Raw genomic sequence first — 22,943 nt, 5'->3', positions numbered from 1 at the left:
TGCCCCTACTTGCGTATAACTTTATAAAGGGGCATAACTAAAGAAAAGTAGAAGTGATGCCACCCAAATTTAAACTTGATCTATATTTTGTAGGATATATTAAAGCACTGTGTATAACATTTTGGTGACAAATTAAAGTTATGAGAATGAAAACCATTTTTTGAATGTATAGAGGTAAATGCAAGGGACCTACAAGGGGCTACTTAATGCTGTCTCCTTTGTTATCAGTTCAGTCATGTTTAACTGGGTCTGTTTTTGCCATAAGTAACTAAGAACAACACCCATTGTACAAAATATTCAAAGAATTTTAATAAAAATAATAGAAAAGCTTGTAACAAAAACTTTATATAATATCTATGCAATGCCAACACCAAACATAACATGTACCCATTGTTTTTATCATTCATATTTTCAACATTTGACAGTTGAAAAATATCAATTTCGAAATATCGATTATTCAATAAAGATACAATTTCTGCAATCTTGTTGTTTGCATCTTCAATGTAATTATTTAAATCAACAATTCCAAAAAATCAAAAATGTTCCTGCAATAAAAAAAAATAAGCTCAAAAACAGTTGTTCGTTCCCATCAATATCTAATTTTCTTTTATTTAATATGACTATTGCAAGTATATGTTATGCATTGTATACTTTTATTGCGTTTTTGCACCAAATATTTGCATTACCACAATCATAAATAATGTAGCACTTTTCACACACTTTTACTCATCAGCCTATTACAAATAAATACAAATTTTTAAAAAAGATTTCCCTATAACATGTTTCTCTTTTCTATTGGCCAAGTTCCTTTATACACATAATACACAAGTATTGTAGTTTCCTTGTTTTTGCATCCACACTAGTAAACATCCCTCACTCATATCATAAGGCCCCATTTTGTATTTTGAAGTTATGACCTCAAGAGAAAGTGTATACTGAATAAAAACAAAGAATCTGCAAAGTGAATTATTTTTAACATTACTATTTGTTTATATCAACATTCTTTAAATTTTTGATATAATTCAAGAAACATCATCAAATAATATCTTATCACATTTTTTCAATTGTTTCTTTAGACTAATATGTTACATAATAATATTTGTTGTGGTTTTATTATATATTTAGTGCCTGACAAAGAAAGGAAAAAATGCTTTTTTTGGTTACAATTTTGCAACAAAATCTAAAATAAATACCACAGAATTCTACAGATTCAAGCTTTCTTGTTTGCAATATCACCATTGCATGATAATACACTTATTTATATTGTCTTAGGAACTATAAATAATAAATTATATCTAGTATTTGTCTTAGTAGGCAAATCTCATCTTGGGTGTGTACCCAAGTTTGTCGAGGTTAGGTAGGCAAGCAAAATTGATCATGGCAGGTGGTCCACACATCAGAATAACAGTATCATCATCTGGGGGAGGTAGGTGGTCCTTTATCATATCAGCACTTATAAATCCTTTACTATACTTCCAGCCTGAAATGAACAAAAAATGCAATTAATGAAAATATGTCATACCTTGATATTCTCTTCTATAAATATGTCGACATTCTTTTTTTTTGTACATCAATTTGGCCATTAGTTTTCTTGTTTGAATTGTTTTACATCTGTCATTTCAGGCCTTTCATAACATACTATGAGGTATGAACTTTGTTTATTGTTGAAGGCAGTACGGTAACCTATAATCGTTAATTTCAGTGTCATTTGGTCTCTTGTGAAGAGTTATCTCATTGGCAATCATACCACATCTTCTTGTTTATATTTTTAGTCAGAAAATCATAAATAGGTGTCACCATAAAATCAGCTAGAACGGATGAAACATAAAAAAAGTCTTTGAAATTAAGTTGATTTAAAGTAAAGAAATATTATAATGTTGTTAACTCCCTTTAACAATTTTTATTTTTTGGAGGTCGACTAAAACTATCTCTCCATTCAGTACTCAAAACTCTATAGAAATTAGAATGTAATGATTATGTGTGTGTGTAGACAAATATTGGCTGCTTGTTTGTCTTATATGAAAAATAAAATGGATTTTGTAAATTTTATTTACTTTTACCATGTTTATATCAAACATTTAAGTATGCAGATTAGTTAGCTCATTGTGGTATAAGTGATAAAGAAGTATGTATCACTTCTAACTGTCTAGTCGGTTTTAGAAATGTTGTAAAACATATTTTTTCAGCCTATTGTCAAAATCCAATGGTTTCCAAAATTTTGCTTTTATTGTGCAAAATAATCTTACATTTACCTACAGCCCTAGGATGGTGTAAACTTCCAAAAAAAAAAGTGTATGGCATATAGTGCAATGGTAGGTGTGTGGTGATATAGTGTATGGTGTGAGAGGAATGGTGAAGTGGTGTATCAGGAGTTGTGTGGTGCTATAGTGTATGGTGTGAGGGGAATGGTGAAGTGGTGTATGAGGAGATGTGTGGTGCTATAGTGTATGGTGTGAGGGGAATGGTGAAGTGGTGTATGAGGAGGTGTGTGGTGCTATAGTGTATGGTGTGAGAGGAATGGTGAAGTGGTGTATGAGAGTTGTGTGGTGCTATAGTGTATGGTGTGAGGGGAATGGTGATGTGGTGTATGAGGAGTTGTGTGTGGTGCTATAGTGTATGGTGTGAGGGGAATGGTGACGTGGTGTATGAGGATTTGTGTGTGGTGCTATAGTGTATGGTGTGAGGGGAATGGTGAAGTGGTGTATGAGGAGTTGTGTGTGGTGCTATAGTGTATGGTGTGAGGGGAATGGTGAAGTGGTGTATGAGGAGGTGTGTGGTACTATAGTGTATGGTGTGAGGGGAATGGTGAAGTGGTGTACGAGGTGTGTGGTGCTAGTGTATGGTGTGAGGGGAATGGTGAAGTGGTGTATGAGGAGGTGTGTGGTGCTTGTGTATGGTGTGAGGGGAATGGTGAAGTGGTGTATGAGGAGGTGTCTGGTGCTATAGTGTATGGTGTGAGGGGAATGGTGAAGTGGTGTATGAGTAGGTGTGTGGTGCTATAGTGTATGTTGAATGGTGTGAGGGGAATGGTGAAGTGGTGTATGAGGAGGTGTGTGGTGCTATAGTGTATGGTGTGAGGGGAATGGTGAAGTGGTGTATGAGTAGGTGTGTGGTGCTATAGTGTATGGTGTGAGAGGAATGGTGAAGTGGTGTATGAGGAGTTGTGTGGTGCTATAGTGTATGGTGTGAGGGGAATGGTGAAGTGGTGTATGAGTAGGTGTGTGGTGCTATAGTGTATGGTGTGAGAGGAATGGTGAAGTGGTGTATGAGGAGGTGTGTGATACTATAGTGTATGGTGTGAGGGGAATGGTGAAGTGGTGTATGAGTAGGTGTGTGGTGCTATAGTGTATGGTGTGAGAGGAATGGTGAAGTGGTGTATGAGTAGGTGTGTGGTGCTATAGTGTATGGTGTGAGAGGAATGGTGAATAATAAAATTAACGGTACCAATTTTCTTGCACCAGATGCGCATTTCGACAATACATGTCTCTTCAGTGATGCTCGTGGCCAAAATATTTGAAATCCAAAGCTTATATAAAAGATGAAGAGCTATAATTCAAAAGGTCCAAAAAGTGTAGCCAAATCCGTGAAAGGAATCAGAGCTTTGCACGAGGGAGATACATTCCTTAATTTATATTAATTTCTAATATTTTGAAACAGTAAATTTTAATACCACAAGTAATCTGTATTTTCATGCCAGTACCGAAGTACTGGCTACTGGGCTGGTGATACCCTCGGGGACTAATAGTCCACCAGCAGAGGCATCGACCCAGTGGTAGTAATAAAATTAACGGTACCAATTTTCTTGCACCAGATGCGCATTTCGACAATACATGTCTCTTCAGTGATGCTCGTGGCCAAAATATTTGAAATCCAAAGCTTATATAAAAGATGAAGAGCTATAATTCAAAAGGTCCAAAAAGTGTAGCCAAATCCGTGAAAGGAATCAGAGCTTTGCACGAGGGAGATACATTCCTTAATTTATATTAATTTCTAATATTTTGAAACAGTAAATTTTAATACCACAAGCAATCCGTATTTTCATGCCAGTACCGAGTACTGGCTACTGGGCTGGTGATACCCTCGGGGACTAATAGTCCACCAGCAGAGGCATCGACCCAGTGGTAGTAATAAAATTAACGGTACCAATTTTCTTGCACCAGATGCGCATTTCGACAATACATGTCTCTTCAGTGATGCTCGTGGCCAAAATATTTGAAATCCAAAGCTTATATAAAAGATGAAGAGCTATAATTCAAAAGGTCCAAAAAGTGTAGCCAAATCCGTGAAAGGAATCAGAGCTTTGCACGAGGGAGATACATTCCTTAATTTATATTAATTTCTAATATTTTGAAACAGTTAATTTTAATACCACAAGCAATCCGTATTTTCATGCCAGTACCGAAGTACTGGCTACTGGGCTGGTGATACCCTCGGGGACTAATAGTCCACCAGCAGAGGCATTGGTAGTAATAAAATTAACGGTACCAATTTTCTTGCACCAGATGCGCATTTCGACAATACATGTCTCTGTATCAGGAGTTGTGTGGTGCTATAGTGTATGGTGTGAGGGGAATGGTGAAGTGGTGTATGAGGAGGTGTGTGGTACTATAGTGTATGGTGTGAGGGGAATGGTGAAGTGGTGTATGAGTAGGTGTGTGGTTCTATAGAGTATGGTGTGAGGGGAATGGTGAAGTGGTGTATGAGGAGATGTGTGGTGCTATACTGTATGGTGTAAGGGGAATGGTGAAGTGGTGTATGAGAAGTTGTGTGTGGTGCTATAGTGTATGGTGTAAGGGGAAGGGTGAAGTGGTGTATGAGGAGTTGTGTGGTGCTATAGTGTATGGTGTGAGGGGAATGGTGAAGTGGTGTATGAGTAGGTGTGTGGTGCTATAGTGTATGGTGTGAGGGGAATGGTGAAGTGGTGTATGAGGAGTTGTGTGTGGTGCTATAGTGTATGGTGTGAGGGGAATGGTGAAGTGGTGTATGAGTAGGTGTGTGGTGCTATAGTGTATGGTGTGAGGGGAATGGTGAAGTGGTGTATGAGGAGGTGTGTGGTGCTATAGTGTATGGTGTGAGGGGAATGGTGAAATGGTGTATGAGGAGGTGTGTGGTGCTATAGTGTATGGTGTGAGGGGAATGGTGAAGTGGTGTATGAGTAGGTGTGTGGTGCTAAAGTGTATGGTGTGAGGGGAACGGTGAAGTGGTGTATGAGGAGGTGTCTGGTGCTATAGTGTATGGTGTGAGGGGAATGGTGAAGTGGTGTATGAGTAGGTGTGTGGTGCTATAGTGTATGGTGTGAGGGGAATGGTGAAGTGGTGTATGAGGAGGTGTCTGGTGCTATAGTGTATGGTGTGAGGGGAATGGTGAAGTGGTGTATGAGTAGGTGTGTGGTGCTATAGTGTATGGTGTGAGGGGAATGGTGAAGTGGTGTATGAGTAGGTGTGTGGTGCTATAGTGTATGTTGAATGGTGTGAGGGGAATGGTGAAGTGGTGTATGAGGAGGTGTGTGGTGCTATAGTGTATGGTGTGAGGGGAATGGTGAAGTGGTGTATGAGGAGGTGTGTGGTGCTATAGTGTGTGGTGTGAGGGGAATGGTGAAGTGGTGTATGAGTAGGTGTGTGGTGCTATAGTGTATGGTGTGAGGGGAACGGTGAAGTGGTGTATGAGGTGTGTGGTGCTATAGTGTATGGTGTGAGGGGAATGGTGAAGTGGTGTATGAGGAGTTGTGTGGTGCTATAGTGTATGGTGTGAGGGGAATGGTGAAGTGGTGTATGAGGAGTTGTGTGGTGCTATAGTGTATGGTGTGAGGGGAATGGTGAAGTGGTGTATAAGGAGATGTGTGGTGCTATAGTGTATGGTGTGAGGGGAATGGTGAAGTGGTGTATGAGAAGGTTTGTGGTACTATAGTGTATGGTGTGAGGGGAATGGTGAAGTGGTGTATGAGGAGGTGTGTGGTGCTATAGTGTATGGTGTGAAGAGAATGGTGAATAATTTTGTAGTTGCACACTTTTTTTTAAATTAAATTACATTATGGGTAATTTCAGATTGTGTTGATAGAATGTGTAAGGTATATGGTGCAAAGGTGTAACATGTATGGTGTAATGGTGTTTGTTGAATGGTGTCATGGTGGATGGTGTTAGTGGGAAGTTTACACCATACAAGGACTGTTGTAGCAACAAAATATTTTATGACATAAAGAATAGTCATAACAGAACTTGATTTAAATATATCCTAGCAAGGCTTTTGAAGTAGAACAGCAATCATAACAATTACACAGTTGTAAGCCACATTTTATGTATATAATACAGTCAAGTTTTACTTACCTTCTTCTGGCCTGTCTAATGTAAACCACAGTTTAAATCTATTTGGTTGTTCAGCAGCAATTTCTTCCAACTCAGTTCTTAGTAATATATCATTCTCTGTCTGAAATTATAGAACAAAATTTATAATTTAAAACAGTTGTCAATTCATTTACATTTTATAGGACACTTAAGTTTTCATTTTTTTTAAATCATGTTCTTCAAACTATTTTCAAATACAATTAGGGGTTTCAATTAAATCTGAAATGACAACTTAAATAAGTATTCTAATATGACGTCCTTATTACGCTTTGTAAACAAAGCCGTGTTCTAATGAGCACAAAATATGTTTGACACATGCGCACAAACTTACTGTTTATATTAACGTTATTTCCATCGTTATCCTTTAAAATATATACATTTAAGTAGCTAACATAAACTTTCATTATATATTTTTATAAAACAACATATATTTCCACTGCACGTAGTTTTTAAACTCATCAAATTTGAAATGTAATGTAGACTCCTCAGGGAGGAAACAGGAATAGCCAAAGATTTTTACAGTATTTTGTACGCTTCAACCTATAAAAATACTATATTTGTCCTATTAAAATCGAAATAATTCCTTCATATCATGCTCTATGCTCATTTTAACATGGGTAGGCATTATATTTGACCACATTTTACACCTGGCTAACGCTCAGTGTAAAATATCGACAAATATAATGCCTACCCATGTTAAAATGAGCATAAAGAATGACACGAAGGAATTATTTCTAAAATATTTTGATGAGAAATAATTAATGCATCAAACAGTATTAACTGATTAATAAATATGTTTTCAGACCTTATAATAAAATAGTCTATTTTTAAAAGGTAAATTTGAAATTCATCATGGTCAAAAGTAACCGAGTTGTTTCTTTTAATATTAAAGTCAGGATACTGATTTAAAAACCATATTTATGATCATGAATAATGTAAACATACATTTTACAAATGCATCTGGAAAGATGAATCTCAAACAGATTTCTTTTGATTTGTTGTATACTAACCTGGTTAGCAAAGAGGAGTGAAATCTCTGTGTTATCATTCTTATCTTTAAAGATAGCTCTGACCAGCTGTAACATGGGTGTAATACCAGTCCCTCCAGCTATCATGCCAAGCTTCTTAGTCATCACAGTCTCGGGGGCAGCTTTCTTGTCAGACTTTATCTGGAAAACTCCTACAACAAGAAATGGATCATGAGTAAACATTCATAATTATCTATACATGGTTCTTGTTAAGAAATAATTCATGGAAGCCATAGATTGTTGGAAATTTACACATGGCCTGGGCCGTGATATTCGAATTTTATCCTGAGTGTTAGCGAGGGATAAAATTAACGAATATCACGGCCCAGGCCATGTGTAAATTTCCAACAATCTATGGCTTCCATGAATTATTTAGATTCTAATAGGACAAATACGGTCATTAAAAAACTGAAGCGAGGGTGGATATGCTGTGTGTGTGGCTGTTCTTTTTTACTCCCTGTTAGATAAAGCTCAAATATCTTTATAAATATGTCATGCGTATGATATTTCGTGAATAACTGCTAGAAAAAAGCTTTTTAATTCTTTAAATTCTCAAACCCAACATTTGCCATTTGTAATTTACAGGCTTTTCTCATAAGCTTCCGTCAAATCCAAAGTTGACATTTTGTAACTAAGGAGTCGCCATGTTGACTTGCTGAATTCAATGAGTAAATATGCGAATAATGCAATAGAATAGAAATTTAAACAAAACCTACCTCAAAAATCAGTTTTAATACAATATCAAACAAATTCCGATGGTTCACGTAACAAAAAACTTTCAACTTTAGCGATTTCATTTGTATGACGTCATGTTTTGAAATGACTTAAATGCGCCAAAAAGATTAATAGACTTTCGCGGATTTTATTTACTTTTTATTTTGTTGATTTCTCCGAGCTCTTGTGCATTTCTTCTTTTTATTATGCATACGATTAAGAATAAAAGTTATTTTGTCTTTTTTAAATTGCACTTTTTAAAACAATAAAATCGGCAAAGGGTCTGCAAATCGGTTCCAATACATGTAGATTAACATGGGAAGTATATTGTAACAGCCATTATTATGTATATCTCTGAGTCTGCGCTAAGTATATTTTATCGAGAATTTTATCACAGTGTTGTTTACAAAGCTAAAAAAGCACGTCATATTAGAATCTCTATTAGAAAACTTGGCAAAACTAATACTGTAAAAATAAAATGATGAATGGTAAAAGAAAAGACACATATTGTATTGTAAGTTTCTGGCAGAGGAAATATCAAATTCTTATTCTAAAAAGCGTATTTGTTCACAATTTAAAAACTAATTTGTGGATTTATGAATAATGAGAAATAATGTGCATTGTTCATAAAAACCAAAATTTTAAATTTTTTGCCATCTAAAAATTAAAATGTAATGGAATGCATTGCCACATTGCAAAATATCATTCTTAAAATTAAATTAAAATCTCAATATTGGTGAAATGAAATTTTGTTCATCAAATGCATTGATTGAAGGTAAAAGGAAGATAACTCTATTCAGAAAAATAGAAACAAACCTTGACCATCATAAACCAAGAGACCACTTGGTCCTCTAACATCAATAAAATCTCCCATCTCCATGCTCTCCAAGTATTGAGACATTTTACCTCCTTCTGGAAATTTGGGATGCACATTTTTGAAGTACACCTAAAACATAACATGAACAAATCTGATAATTTAAAACAGACAAAAAATAAACTCAGTTACTAAATAAAACACTGTCAAAAGATATAAAGCTAAAGAAAAATTTCCAAATGTCTGTCTTTCATCTTTTTATACTTATCCTTCATCCATTTGGCCAATATGTTTTGGTCAAAATTGAAATAAAATTTAACAGCTTTAAAGTCATATACAAAACAAGAGTTAAAATTATATTCTTACAATAAAACCTTGTCTATATTTATTGAACAATATCAATCTTTTACATTATGTAATTCTTAATTATCAAGTAGATTTATTATCATTTAGTCCCTACCTAGATTTATTATCATTTAGTCCCTACCTTGATTTATTATCGTTTAGTCCCTACCTAGATTTATTATCCTTTAGTCCCTATCTAGATTTATTATCTTTTAGTCCCTACCTAGATTTATTATCCTTTAATCCCTACCTAGATTTATTATCGTTTAGTCCCTACCTAGATTTATTATCCTTTAGTCCCTATCTAGATTTATTATCATTTAGTCCCTACCTTGATTTATTATCCTTTAGTCCCTACCTAGATTTATTATCCTTTAGTCCCTATCTAGATTTATTATCTTTTAGTCCCTACCTAGATTTATTATCCTTTAATCCCTACCTAGATTTATTATCGTTTAGTCCCTACCTAGATTTATTATCCTTTAGTCCCTACCTAGATTTATTATCCTTTAGTCCCTACCTAGATGACCTACCTTGATGACCAAGTCCATATATCCCTTATCATCATCACAGGACACTGGTGTGTATGGTCTGATTACCAACTGACCATCAATCCTCACTGTCAAGTATATATGTTGACCTGAAAAACAGTAATGGGTAAATCAGACTCCATCTATTAAAAGGTAGATCTAGAAGTAAACCAATTTTATCAAAGAGGATCTGACTGCAGAGTATATACTACAAAATAGAGAATTGTCTTTAAAGAGGCACAACTCAAGAAAGGTAAAAGTGACAACACTAAAATTTTAACATGATCTGTGTTTTATGGAATAAGCATTCTGTATGAGTCTAATAACATTTGGTTGAGGTAAACTAAAGTTTGAGAATGGAAAGGAATTTTGGAACACATATAGACAATAGTAAGACTTAATGCCACACTGCTGCAATAGGAGCATAACAAAATGTCTAAAATAATTATTGTTACTCACCGACTGGTAGTCCCAGTATATGTTCAGGGCTGGGTAAAGCAAATCGAAATCTTCTGGTATCTGGACTAACTTCCTACAACGATATATAACACAAGAATAAAACAAGCTTAATTCATGATACATGTAGGTGCTATGAGAACCAAACCAAAGCATTGAACAAGTTGAGGTGTTGCAAATTGATTATAACCAGCTAAATGAACAAAGATAATTATATCTAGCTGTTGATAGATCTACAGTCTGCCCTTTTATATGTATTTCACAAAAACAATCCAGTACCAGTTTATTTTAATAGTATGGGTGATTTTGAGCAAAAAGAGGACCTAAAGCATTTCTAATATTTTGTACTGGTTCTTAATAATTTTGTACTTTTAACTTGGTTTTAACTTTTTTGCAAGCCTGTTAGAAGATTATATATAGATTTGGATGATATATGTTAAGTCGTCATCTAATTGGTCCCCAACATAACACAAATCAGAAAATTTGGCACATTATGAATCAATACAATATAAAAGGACTATGAAACAGTAAATGTAGTGTTTGAATACAGAGTTAAAAGGTCTTCCAATTAATGCAATTAAAACTGGTAATACACTAGGGGGAAAAAAACAAGAAGAAATACTTTGTAGAAATATGTAGATAACAACATGAACTATCTGGGATCCTTATCAAGCCTATATCATATGTACCACTAAAAAATGTTACCTCTCTGTCTATAAGTTTCAGTGGGTATTTTTGGTCTGGTTTTTCAAGAGTGACTGGTGACTTTTTCTTCTTGTTTCCAAACAGGAAGATCTTGGCAAGTATGGCAGTCAGGGCAACCACACCAACGCCGATGGCTACTGGGATACCCTGTAAAATAAATCATATTTCAATGTTGTCATGGTTATCTAACAGCAACCACACCAACGTCGATGGCTACTGGGATACCCTGTAAAATAAATCATATTTCAATGTTGTCATGGTTATCTAACAGCAACCACACCAACGCCGATGGCTACTGGGATACCCTGTAAAATAAATCATATTTCAATGTTGTCATGGTTATCTAACAGCAACCACACCAACGCCGATGGCTACTGGGATACCCTGTAAAATAAATCATATTTCAATGTTGTCATGGTTATCTATGGACTGAATATAAACACACGAAATTAAATCTATCGATGTATACTACACTGGTCAATGCTGGTGTGAACAAATTTAATTTACATTTTTTTAAACTATGTAGTTTTTGGTCATCATATATCATTTGATTCTGCAAAAATGTTTCAATATTAACTGCATAAAGATTTTAATCTGGAAACACTTGGCAGTAAGTTTTATCTTTCATATCATGTGTTTCTTCAATCAAAATTACTTTCATAAATAATCCTTATAACATGTAGAAAAGTGTATTTTGTAAATATATTTAGCACTTTTAATATCGTAAGAGAAAACCTTCACATACTGGTTATATAATAAATAATAAGGGATGTTTCAAACAGTTCTTAGTAAAGACAATGTATATATAATTTTCCATTAATCATGTTGATGGCATGATAATTTTCTTAAGTTTAAAACACTAAATTAAAGATTGGTCAACCCTATAAAGTTGCAAAATTTGTATAAACAACAATAACTAAAGTACTTGTAGATGTGCCAAAATAATTTAGAATTAGGATGATGTAGTTTCAAGGCAATTACATGTACATGTATGTAATTTTTCACCAATACTAATATATTTTTATACAGATGCAGGATTTCAAAACTTTTCCCGTAAAAAATTTTAAACAAAAGGGTAAAATATTCAATGTCTGTCCTTGACATCTTACTAAATTATATATAACTTTTAAATCAATTAAATGAAAAAATTTAACTGTAGTTCATAGTAATGTAAGGTTGAACAGACACAGTATGGACTGGTATCAACACTTCTTCAGTCATGTCAGTGTAGGCATATAAAAATAACATTTTCAAAATGTCTTACTACAATATAACTACATAAAACCATGAAAACAGGACACTTTTGAATAAGTATCAAGAAAAATACATATCTTATAAATTTTGATCAAACTGCAAGTAGATTTGGACCCCAAAATCAACCAGGTTCTCCACAGGGCACAGCTTTATACGACAGCAGAAGTCGAACCCTGAACAGTTGGGACAAGTATGGACACAACATTCAAGCTTGATACAGCTCTGAATTCGGATTGTGAACAAATTTTTGACATAATATGAGTTTCTGACACAAAACAAATGTCAATTTCTTACAAATCTATCGCACAATATTGTGCAATTAAAGATTTCTTCTTTGAACTTTACAAAAATTTGAAGAAGAAAAAAAAATTGAAAACAACTACCACCCACCCACCCCCCTTTTTTGCCCCTAATTCCAAAACATTTTGAGCCATAACCCACCCTTGAAGTCAAAACTAACCATCCCTTCAGGGTATGGAAACCTGTGGTTTAATTTCAGAGAGATTCATACACTTAAACATATGTTACTGTTTGAAAACTACAAAAATGATTATTTTGGGCCCCCTTTTTGGCCCCCAATTCCTAACCTCTTGGGACCATAACCCCCAAAATCAATCCAAACCTTCCTTTAGTGGTATTGAACCTCATGTAAAAATTTATAGAGATCCATACACTTAAATACAAGTTATTGTCTGTAAACTAGAAAAATGCTTCTTTTTGGCCTTTTCTTGGCCCCTTATTCCTACATATTCGGGAAAATTTACCCCAAAGTGTATCCCAGCCTTCCTTGTGTTATATGGAAAATTGTGGTACAATGTCAGAGAGATCCATACAGTTACACCCAAGTTATTGTCTTGAAACTATAAAAATGTTTTTGGCCCTCAATTCCTAGACTGTTTGCCCAATAACCCCTTAAAATAAATCCCAACCTTCCACTTATGGTATTAAACATTGTGGTACAATTTTAAAACAATTGAAATACTAATACACAACTTTTTTTTTATCTATCCCAAATTCATGTATTTAGTTTGATGTTATATTTGTAATTTTCATCGGATTCTGTCAAATTGGTTGACGTCTTTTCTATTAAATTCATGTGTTATGGTAAAGAAAATTAATCACCGCCTTCATTTATTAGTTTTGATTTTGTTCAACGTAATCTGTACGATTTTTATGTTTGAAGTTAGATTCAAAACAAACCAGACATATATAAAATATATGTATTGCTATTGATTAGTGTTGCAATGTGCATTGTGTTTTTAAAAAAATGTAATATCAGTATTTAGTTCTAGTATAATCTTAAATCAATCCTATTTCTATCTTATTTTTTAGACATAATTTTTCAAATATGACGTCATATTTGTGCTGTTTCAGAAATTCACATGTCTGCATGACGTAATATTGTGCCATTTCACAACTTCGTATGTGACGTCATGATTATGACTTTTTGCGTTCAGGCCTGGACCAAGTCGGGTGTGTCTATTTTCTGTGTTCGTCTTCAATGTATTATGTATTCGGGTTTTGTTTTCTGTAATTAGTTAGAACAGCAGTTTCATCATGTAAATCTTTTATATTCATTTGATAAAATTTACTGTTTGCAATAGCATAAATTGTTCTATATAATAAGGATGTTCTTATCACAAGCAAAAATCCCTAGTCGTATTTGGCACAACCTTTTTCAACTTTTGATCCTCAGAGCTGTACTACTTTGAACCTTTTTTGGACTTTCGAACTTTTATATCTGGGCGTCACTGGTAAGTCTTGTTTGGACGAGGCGTGTTTTTGACGTAATGAATTTTAAACCTGATGCCTTTTGTTATCTATTTTTCATGTGTTTCTTTGCCAAATACGTTCTGCTATTTATTTGTATTGTGGTCCTGTATTATTATGTTGTCATTTTAATGTTATATTTAACAAAGCCATCAAAGTGCGAGGTTTGGCATGCCACAAAACCAGGTTCAACCCACCATTTTTTTCATTAAAAATGTCCTGTACCAAGTCAGGAAAATGGCCATTGTTATATCATAGTTCGTTTCTGTGTGTGTAACATTTTTACGTTGTGTTTCCGTTGTGTCGTTTGTTTTCTCCTATTTGAGTGTGAATTCACATTACTATACATGCTATAAGACGTGTCACGGTACTTTTCTATCCCAAATCCATGTATTTGGTTTTGATGTTATATTGGTTATTCTCATCGGATTTTGTCTAATGCTTAGTCCATTGCTGTGTGTGTTACATTTTAATGTTGTGTCGTTGTTCTCCTCTAATATTTAATGCGTTTCCCTCAGTTTTAAGTTTGTCACCCCGATTTTGTTTTTTGTCTATAGATTTATGAGTTTTGAACAGCGGTATACTACTGTTGCCTTTATTTTGTCCTGAAACTAGATAAATGCCTAAACCTTTGGGACCACAACCCCCAAAATCAATCCCAAGCTTCCTTTGGTGGTTCTAAACATTGTGTTATTATTTTATTGATTTCTTTTTACTTACTCAAAAGTTATTATCAGGAAACAATCCGTCTTTGGATGACGCTGACCACAACGATGACGACGTGATACCAATATACGACCAAATTTTTTTTTAATTTTTGCAGTGTATAAAAATTACATAATTAACCACTGATTCAGTATATACATGTATTCTAGTCATAGACCTTGATAATGTGATACCTCCTCCTCCCCCCCCCCCTTTTTTGACTTGTGTACGATTTTGTAATAGTTGAATCTTTAGGTCAAATTACCCCCTAGCCTTACCTCTTCCCTTAATTTCTACTAAATAATTTTATGTGTTTTACACATATTAAAATATACCTAAATATATATGTATGGCAAGCATGTCAAGGATAGGTATGACAGGTAAACACTATTTTTTATTTAGGCCAAATAAATACAGGTGTGTGTTTCCTGTTAGCCTACCCTAAAGGTTTTTTTTGTAATTTTTCAATAAGCCCTGTTAAAGTCAAAATGTCCCTCGACTCAATGTACAAATAAAAGATAAAATATAAAAAAAATCCCTCCCTACCTAAATCATTTACATGACCTACCCTTTTTTTCAAAGATGAAATAGGAAACACATGTACACATATTATTTTTGTTTGCCTTATAAATAACTAACACATCAATGATGATCATCTGCCATAAAACTTATACATCAATTGTATGACTCAATAGCTAGGTATGTACAGGTTTTCAGCCAAAACATAAATACTTTCCTACCTCTAGAAATTGGCATGTCAGTTTTAATCTCTAGATATATTGATAAACACAAAGGAAGTAGTAACATGTACATCAAAGATGGGCTTAAATGCATTACATATCAAAATGTTCTAAACAGATTATGTCATTTATGATACATGTATAACAATACAAATGGTATATAATTCATTGTCAAAATTTAATCTGATTTACAGTCATGACAGTTCTAAGTAAAGTAGTATTTCATGTGTGTGTTTAGGGTGGGGGGGGGGGACAATTATCAGCCAAATATATAAGCTTTTTTCCTCCAACATTATTGAACTTGAAGGTCAGTCATCCAGTGGCCTACAAAGATCCAATTCATTTGAAATCTGATAGATATAACTGTAAAAGAGATACATCACATCTTCAGGAACAATAATTATGATAATAGTGCATGTGGCATAACCATGATTAAAGCAAAAAGAATTTATCATCAATGAAGAATATCTGTACTCCGGACATTATCATATGATCATCAGTCAGGGGACTTACTGAAATAAGTGATTTTTAAATCACTTATTTGAGTAGCAAATTCGAGGTTTTGTCACAAATTGGGATTTTGTAGTTTTTTCAAAATTTTAAACACATAGGTTTAAATTATATCTTTTAATTAGTAAAATTTAAAAATATGAACTTTTTGCTTCTTTTAAGTAGCACGGTTTATGCCTTTGGTGCTATCATTTAGCTGAAAATTCTATTTTAGTTGAACAAATGCTATAATAATGGCTTTACATAATGAACTGATACTTTCTTAAAAGATTTTTCACAGCAGTGGAAGTATTTTTCCTGTGAAGTTCAAGGTTTCATCTTTCAGATTATGTAATAAAATTCTACTGTTCGCGATAAAAATTTCACTGTTCGGGGGTGTTGAAATTAGTGGGGGTTATTAAAAGAGTGATACTTAAAGAAGTGATTTTTGGGAAGGAAATTGAGGTCTGGTACTTAAACAAGTGATTTTTATGTCATTATCCTAGATTCAGTACAAGGTCATCACCTGAAATGACCTGGTCATCCTAGACAACACAGATGTTGGTTCTGATAAGTTTAGAAACATAATAAGTCCCTGGATCATTAGTATTCTATATTTAAAGCTACAATAAAATTAAATCACTTCTTCTAGTGATTAATTTGTACTACTTAAATAGGTGATTATTAAAGAAAGACAACTCTAACTTCCAACCTTTATGGAAATAATGTTACTTGAATCAGTGATTTAGAAAATCACTTGTTTAAGTAAGTCCCCTGACTGATCATATGCCTCACTTGCACTATCCCATTACTATGTTAAGTGAACTGTGAAATCAGAGTTAAAACCCTAACTTTGTCACCAACAATCAATTTTTATGTGCTTCAGACTCATACATGTCATAGTCCTGATATTTTCGAAAAAAGAGAAGAGAATCCTGCAAACGAAAATTTTTTAAAAAATTTTTCCCCCAAAAAAATGCTCTTTTGGCAACCTACACGTAAGAGTTCCATATGGCACCCCCACCCAAAAAGTTGAAAAAATATATGTAATTGATATATATTTAATGTACAATAATAATAAATTTATCTTACAAGTTTTTAATTAAGATTTAAGGAAAATGAGGGTGTCAAACAGAAATAAGGGGTGTCACTTCTTGGAACAGGTATATGTGCCATGAAATTTAATATAAAAGAAAGTGAAACAAAATTAAATTTATAATGTATAATTATTTCATTTTTATTGTGCAATAACTAATTTCAAATCAACAAAGGGGATATACTTTGCACATGTCCTGCATGAAACTGTCAAATAGTGACCTTTTATCTGTGTATAGTGTTCTCGAAATATATTCCATCAAATGTTTATCAAAAGTTTTTGATCTTGTATGTGTGGTTGGCAATTGTCATTTGATGCACCACCACCTATCTCAATAAGGTTGGTGCATGCACCACTATTTGGATCAACGAAGTTTTCAGAATGATTGACGGTTTGGTGTTGATACCCTAGTTTTCCTAAACATTTATAAGACGTCCAACAATCAGTTATTATTGTACTTCCCTTTTCAACATATTGTTCTATGATTGGAATTAGAGTATCTTTATCTCTCTCTTTTCCACTTTCATAAGAAAAATTTCTTTGGTCTCTCTACAAATCCCACCTAGAACCCAATTTCCGTCCACAACTCTCAATAGTAATAAAATTAAATATTGGCAATAGGAAGAAAAAAGTGTCCATATATATAACAAAAATATATATGGACACTATTTTCTTCCCATTGCCAATATTTCATTACTGTTGACAGAACATCTAGTGCCTGTACATGTGATTGAATCAATCTGATCATGCTGATGGATTGAGCTTTTTTGGACTGGTTTTTACAGTTTATTCCTATATTGATCTATTACACAACTGTCCCTATAATGACAGAGGGTTAAGTCACTAACAAATATGATAAAACCCACTTCATTCTGAACAAGCTTGTTCCAGGTACTGAGGTAGCTTTCGAAATTCCACCACCCCCCTTTTTTATAAAATTTAATCATAAATATACTTTGTAGGCCTCTAATTTGATAGCCCCTTCTTGCAGGTCAGACCATTACTTCACATCTCTGTGTTTATTACAAATTAACTTCTGCACCAAGTATGAAAGTTAGAAAATAATCAGGTAAAATAGACCTCTTTACATCTTGTCAAACCAAGGTCACCTTTTAAACATTTTATATTAATTATTACACATGTCATGCAATGTAATGCAAGTGGGGCATGAGCCTTCTTAAATAGAGAAATAAACTGATAAAAAGATTGTCAATTAATTTACAAAATTAATATCTTACAATAGTTGATGCTTTACCCATGCCTCAGTTATTCTTTCAATTTGTGAGTATCCAAAAAGTGCCAATAAATATTGTCCATAAGGAAATTATTTTCATTCAACTGGAGTTCAAAATTAGGGGTCTGGACTTTTCATAAAAAATTATTACAGTAACTATTTAGTGAACGTTATAATATGCATAAACCATTAAAGATCATTTAAAAAGTGTTACATGTATTAATCTATTATCTGTTCTTACAAAAAGGTTTAATAGAGCACCACCACCATCCATCCTTTTATAATTGGAAAGAATACATTTTTGTTTAAAATTTCAGTTTTGTCAGCACTCAGAGAAAATTTCATGGTGTAAACATACCTGCCAACTTTTGAAAGTGCCCATGGCGGTTTTAGTGCGCGAAAACAATTTCAAAGGTTACAATACTTTGCGACGACTATTTTGCGCGTGCTGTTTTGTGGTCTAGAAAAAGTGTCATATTTGTAAGATGAGCTTACATGCCTTTTTCTTAAGTTTATTTGCATGATTCTAGTTATTACTAGAACACACCCGTGATATCGCGGGTCCGTAACTGAATTAAAGTATATAACTATGCGCAAGCCTTATCTTAGTATTAGTACTGTCATCTGAAAAAGTCATGCCGATTATAAGATAAACAATTTTCTCTGCTTTCAAATCTTTCTGTTTGAACCTGTCGAACTGGAACTTATCAATTATTGGTAATATTAAATATTTGGAAAACAAAAGGTCCTGGAATGGAGTATTTTTTAATCAACAGCATTGTCCTATATTAGTTATAAATAAAGTTGAATTCTTTGATCTTCTTTGATTCGCTGTTTCACGTCATGCATGCTAACAAATTGAAACTTATTTTTAGTCCAGATTTTTAGTATTCGTATTGTTATCTTAGAAAGTCTTACGGATTAAAATACTACAATAGGTAACAATTTGACAATTTAGTAGTGTCAACCCTGTGATTATGACCCGTTTATATAGCATATTAATCCTGAATACACCGTTTGGTGGTGCGCCTGTCAGATGCGGAACGTACAGATAAGGTAATAGGTAACAGGTGATTATACTATTGGTATCGGTATCGGACTCGACCCGGAACTTCCTAATTATTGGCGATATTAACTACGTGGAAAACAAAAGGGCCTAGAGTGGTGTAATTTTTAATCTACACCTTTGTACTATATTAGTTGTATATAAAGTTGAATTCTTTGATTCATCGTTTTTACGTGATGACGGCTGACAAATTGGACCTCGTAATTTTAGTATTATAGATATATCAGTAGAAAAGATGAACATGTGGCTGCAAGACCAGGAATTAATTTCATGTGTAAGGATATTAAATAATTGTTGACTTTTCCAATTGAAAATTATGCACAAAGAAGGACCTTTATCAGGTAACCCCTCAATGTAAGGACATTAAAAACCACTTTTAAAGTAAAAATGAGCACATATTCATATTATTTGAAGAAAGTTTTCCCAAAGAACTAAAGTTTTCCCAAAGAACTATACATCTTATGATCTATCTGGTATTATATGGTCAACACATGTCCAAGAATTTTGATATGTTCTTGGCCTTATATCTGCTTAATTTTTTTAAATAATTGGACCCTTCATTTAGAAAAGTTGTTCTAAATATAATGTCAGAATTTTCCATTTTTAAGTTAAAAAATCTACATTTAATGATTTTTTTATTTTATTTTTTACAAGAGTAAAATGACTCCTTGACTATGGGAAGTCCCTCATTTAAAACTACTAATTTTCGTAGATCCCCCTGGATCCGCCTATGCAAAAGATCACATACAAAATTTCAGAGAGAAGATTTCCCCTACCCACTGTTTATCTGCCACCATAGTGCTTACTAGCAAATGTTCACCTAACACCGCTATTTATCTGTATAAATTGTCTCCTTTTTTAGGAACACCACCCCCAATTACGAATTATAAACTATTGAAATTTTGCAATTGAGCATAACATACACAGATGTTCAACCGACTTTCTATGATTAAATACACAAAATCAACATAAAATTGTGTGGTCTTTCGTTTGGATTGTATGCTGAACGAATCAAGTCTTCATACCTGTCAACCTCTGAAAATGAAAAGTCAGGTCATGACCTGCATTGAGAAAAAAAATCTCAGGTCATAACGCGTACGACATTTTGCGGGCTCAATTGAAGAACAAAAATATGTTTACATATAATTTATATAGTCAATATGTATATGAAACAGTTAGAACATGTATACAAGTTTATTTCAGACTATTGTTATATTCCATAGTAGCAGACTTGGCATTCTTTAAAAGAACTGCACTTGGTTTCAGTTCATAGCAATGCAAATGTGTATTCATTTTACAAGAAAGAAGAGCACACAGTGTATCCTTATTAAGATCAGCCCTAAACTCTGTTGCTATTTTCTTTACTAAAGAAAATGCCCTCTCACTGTCTGCATTGCTGTTTGGCAAAACCAGTAATGTTTTAGCAAGTTTTGACAAAACAAAAAATCTTGGCTTGTTAATAAAAATGTCATGCAACTTGGACATTTCTCCCCAAAATGTACCAATGTCAGTTTCAGGGGAAGTGCAAAGTGGAAGTTCATCTAATGGGGTCAACTGATAGTCACTGAACTCATCTTGTAGCTGTGTTGTCTCTTCATATCGTTACGTAGCTCAGGTAAACAGTCCTACATTTTGACTTTTGGTGACATTGAAAAAGACCGATAAAACCGAAGATCGTATTACTTCTAAATACCGGAAACAATTCCGGTCAGAAATCCGGGTGAAACGGGTAATGTTAGAAATTCCCGGGACCCGCCGGGTAAAGAAAAACTCCCGGGTGAGAGGTGAAAATAACGGGTGTCACCCGCAAAAAACGGGTGAGTTGACAGGTATGAGTCTTACTATAAGGTATTGATTCGACCATATGTTTTGGGAATAAGAGCGTCATATTTTGGGATATAAAAATAAAATATGTTTAATTTAATAAACAAATTAACTAGCTATTCTTTTCATACGTCCTATTTGGTCTTATAGATTTGCAGCCATTCTCAGAGGCGGATCTTTTTTTTGGGGACAGGGGGCAGGGGGCCCGGACCCCCCCCCCCTCCCTTTCATGGAAAATTTTAAAACTACTAATTTTCGTATTTTCATCGTTTGTCATAATTTATGTTGTAGGTGTTTTGACATGGATTAATATGGGGACAAAGTCCCCAATAACAGTAGAAAAATCAATAAAAAAAAAAAAAAAAAAAAATCGGGAATTTTCATTGTACTAATGAACACAAAATCGTTCAATTTTTTTGATGTCATGTTTTGAGATTCCCACATCTGCGCAGAAATCTACAATGTACTTCCTTTTTCCGGTCTCGTTTGTATGAAACTTTGAGTAAAATATATATTTATCAGTCTAGTATAAAATAGGAAGGAACGCAATACCAATTTCATTTTTAATAATTCCTTGATATGAAAAAACGTTACCTGATGATAGCGTTTATTTGTTTACATTGCATATGACGTCATAACTTAAATAACGTCACAACTAAAATCCCTAACAACAGAACCAAAATCGGAAAACGTTACGGTATTTCTGTTTCTTTTTTTTTTAACAAATATTTAAGTTACAAAAAAATAATTCATACAGACTTCGTCCCAATTTACAGGTAATGCCTGCCTCATATTATACTGAAATATACAAAATATGATCATATTATATACATCAACAGATGTAGCATCCAGTGAAAGTTAAATCTTTGAAATTTAACTGCCACTTACAAACTTTTCAATTTATTGAACCCAAACTGTCACAACTCAAAAGATGAAACCGAGCTATATACTGATATAATAAACCATAATGCAATGAGCGATACTGTGGCCAAATCATTCATATAAGCTAAAACATCGCTGTCATTAAATAATGCATATGATCAAAACAGTGGCGGATCCAGAACTTTTCCTAAGGGGGGGGCCGCTCCAGTGATGCTTCAATGATTCCCTATGTAATCAACCAATTTTTTCCCACGAAAGGCCCCCCCCCCCCCTGGATCCGCCTATGCAAAAGATCACATACAAAATTTCTGAGAGAAGATTTCCCTTACCCACTGTTCATCTGCCGCCATAGTGCTTACTAGCAAATGTTCACCTAACACCGCTATTTATCTGTCTAAATTGTCTCCTTTTTTAGGAACACCACTCCCAATTACGAATTATAAACTATTGAAATTTTGCAATTGAGCATAACATACACAGATGTTCAACCGACTTTCTATGATTAAGCTCAAGTCTAAATATTAGCTAATACAGTCCCCAGTTATTTTTGGTCATCTGTGTCAAGGGTAGTCAACAAATGACTGCATGCGGCATGATTACTCCTTTTCTTATCTTCGTATCCTCTGTTCAAAATACAGGAAACTTAAAACCGTGACAGTATTGTAAAAAAGTATTTTAAAAGTAGAATCAACTGCATGAATGTCAGTATGTCCGGCTGTATTTTATATGCTTTGATCGATTTGCTTAAGCAGCAACCATTTGATTTTCTGGGGCCGGGAGCTATGGATTTTCAAGTTTGTTTCAGTTTAAGTTTTGGAGAGAAAAAAATAATTTGTTTTTGACCCTGAGCTGAGATTGTTTTTCGCCAAAATAGAAAAAAAAAGTTTGTCCGGAAAAAAAAATCCATAGCCCCACCCCAACCCAGAAAATCAAATGGTTGCTGCATTATT

The 22,943-nt window shown here is 33.9% G+C and overlaps 1 protein-coding gene across 2 annotated transcripts; it reads right to left on the bottom strand.

Annotated features, from left to right (window-relative positions):
* Window positions 1-576: 576 nt before the first annotated feature.
* LOC143082711 (NADH-cytochrome b5 reductase 3-like) lies at window positions 577-22,396 on the bottom strand. 2 transcript variants are annotated; one of them, XM_076258531.1, is made up of 8 exons: window positions 22,323-22,396; window positions 10,934-11,080; window positions 10,232-10,304; window positions 9,776-9,882; window positions 8,900-9,029; window positions 7,352-7,521; window positions 6,324-6,423; window positions 577-1,480 (listed from the first exon to the last, which is right to left on the bottom strand). In XM_076258531.1, the coding sequence occupies exons 1-8, from the start codon at window positions 22,341-22,343 to the stop codon at window positions 1,308-1,310; spliced, it is 921 nt and encodes a 306-aa protein (XP_076114646.1). In that variant the 5' UTR covers window positions 22,344-22,396; the 3' UTR covers window positions 577-1,307. The 2 variants fall into 2 exon arrangements, with proteins under 2 accessions (XP_076114646.1, XP_076114647.1); XM_076258532.1 differs by lacking the exon at window positions 22,323-22,396 and adding an exon at window positions 18,226-18,290.
* Window positions 22,397-22,943: the final 547 nt, after the last annotated feature.

This window comes from Mytilus galloprovincialis, chromosome 7 (assembly GCF_965363235.1).
Source record: "Mytilus galloprovincialis chromosome 7, xbMytGall1.hap1.1, whole genome shotgun sequence".
In the NCBI taxonomy this organism is placed as follows: domain Eukaryota; kingdom Metazoa; phylum Mollusca; class Bivalvia; order Mytilida; family Mytilidae; genus Mytilus; species Mytilus galloprovincialis.
The sequence above is the reverse complement of the archived record's forward strand: the minus strand, read 5'-3'. Positions and strand labels throughout refer to the sequence as shown.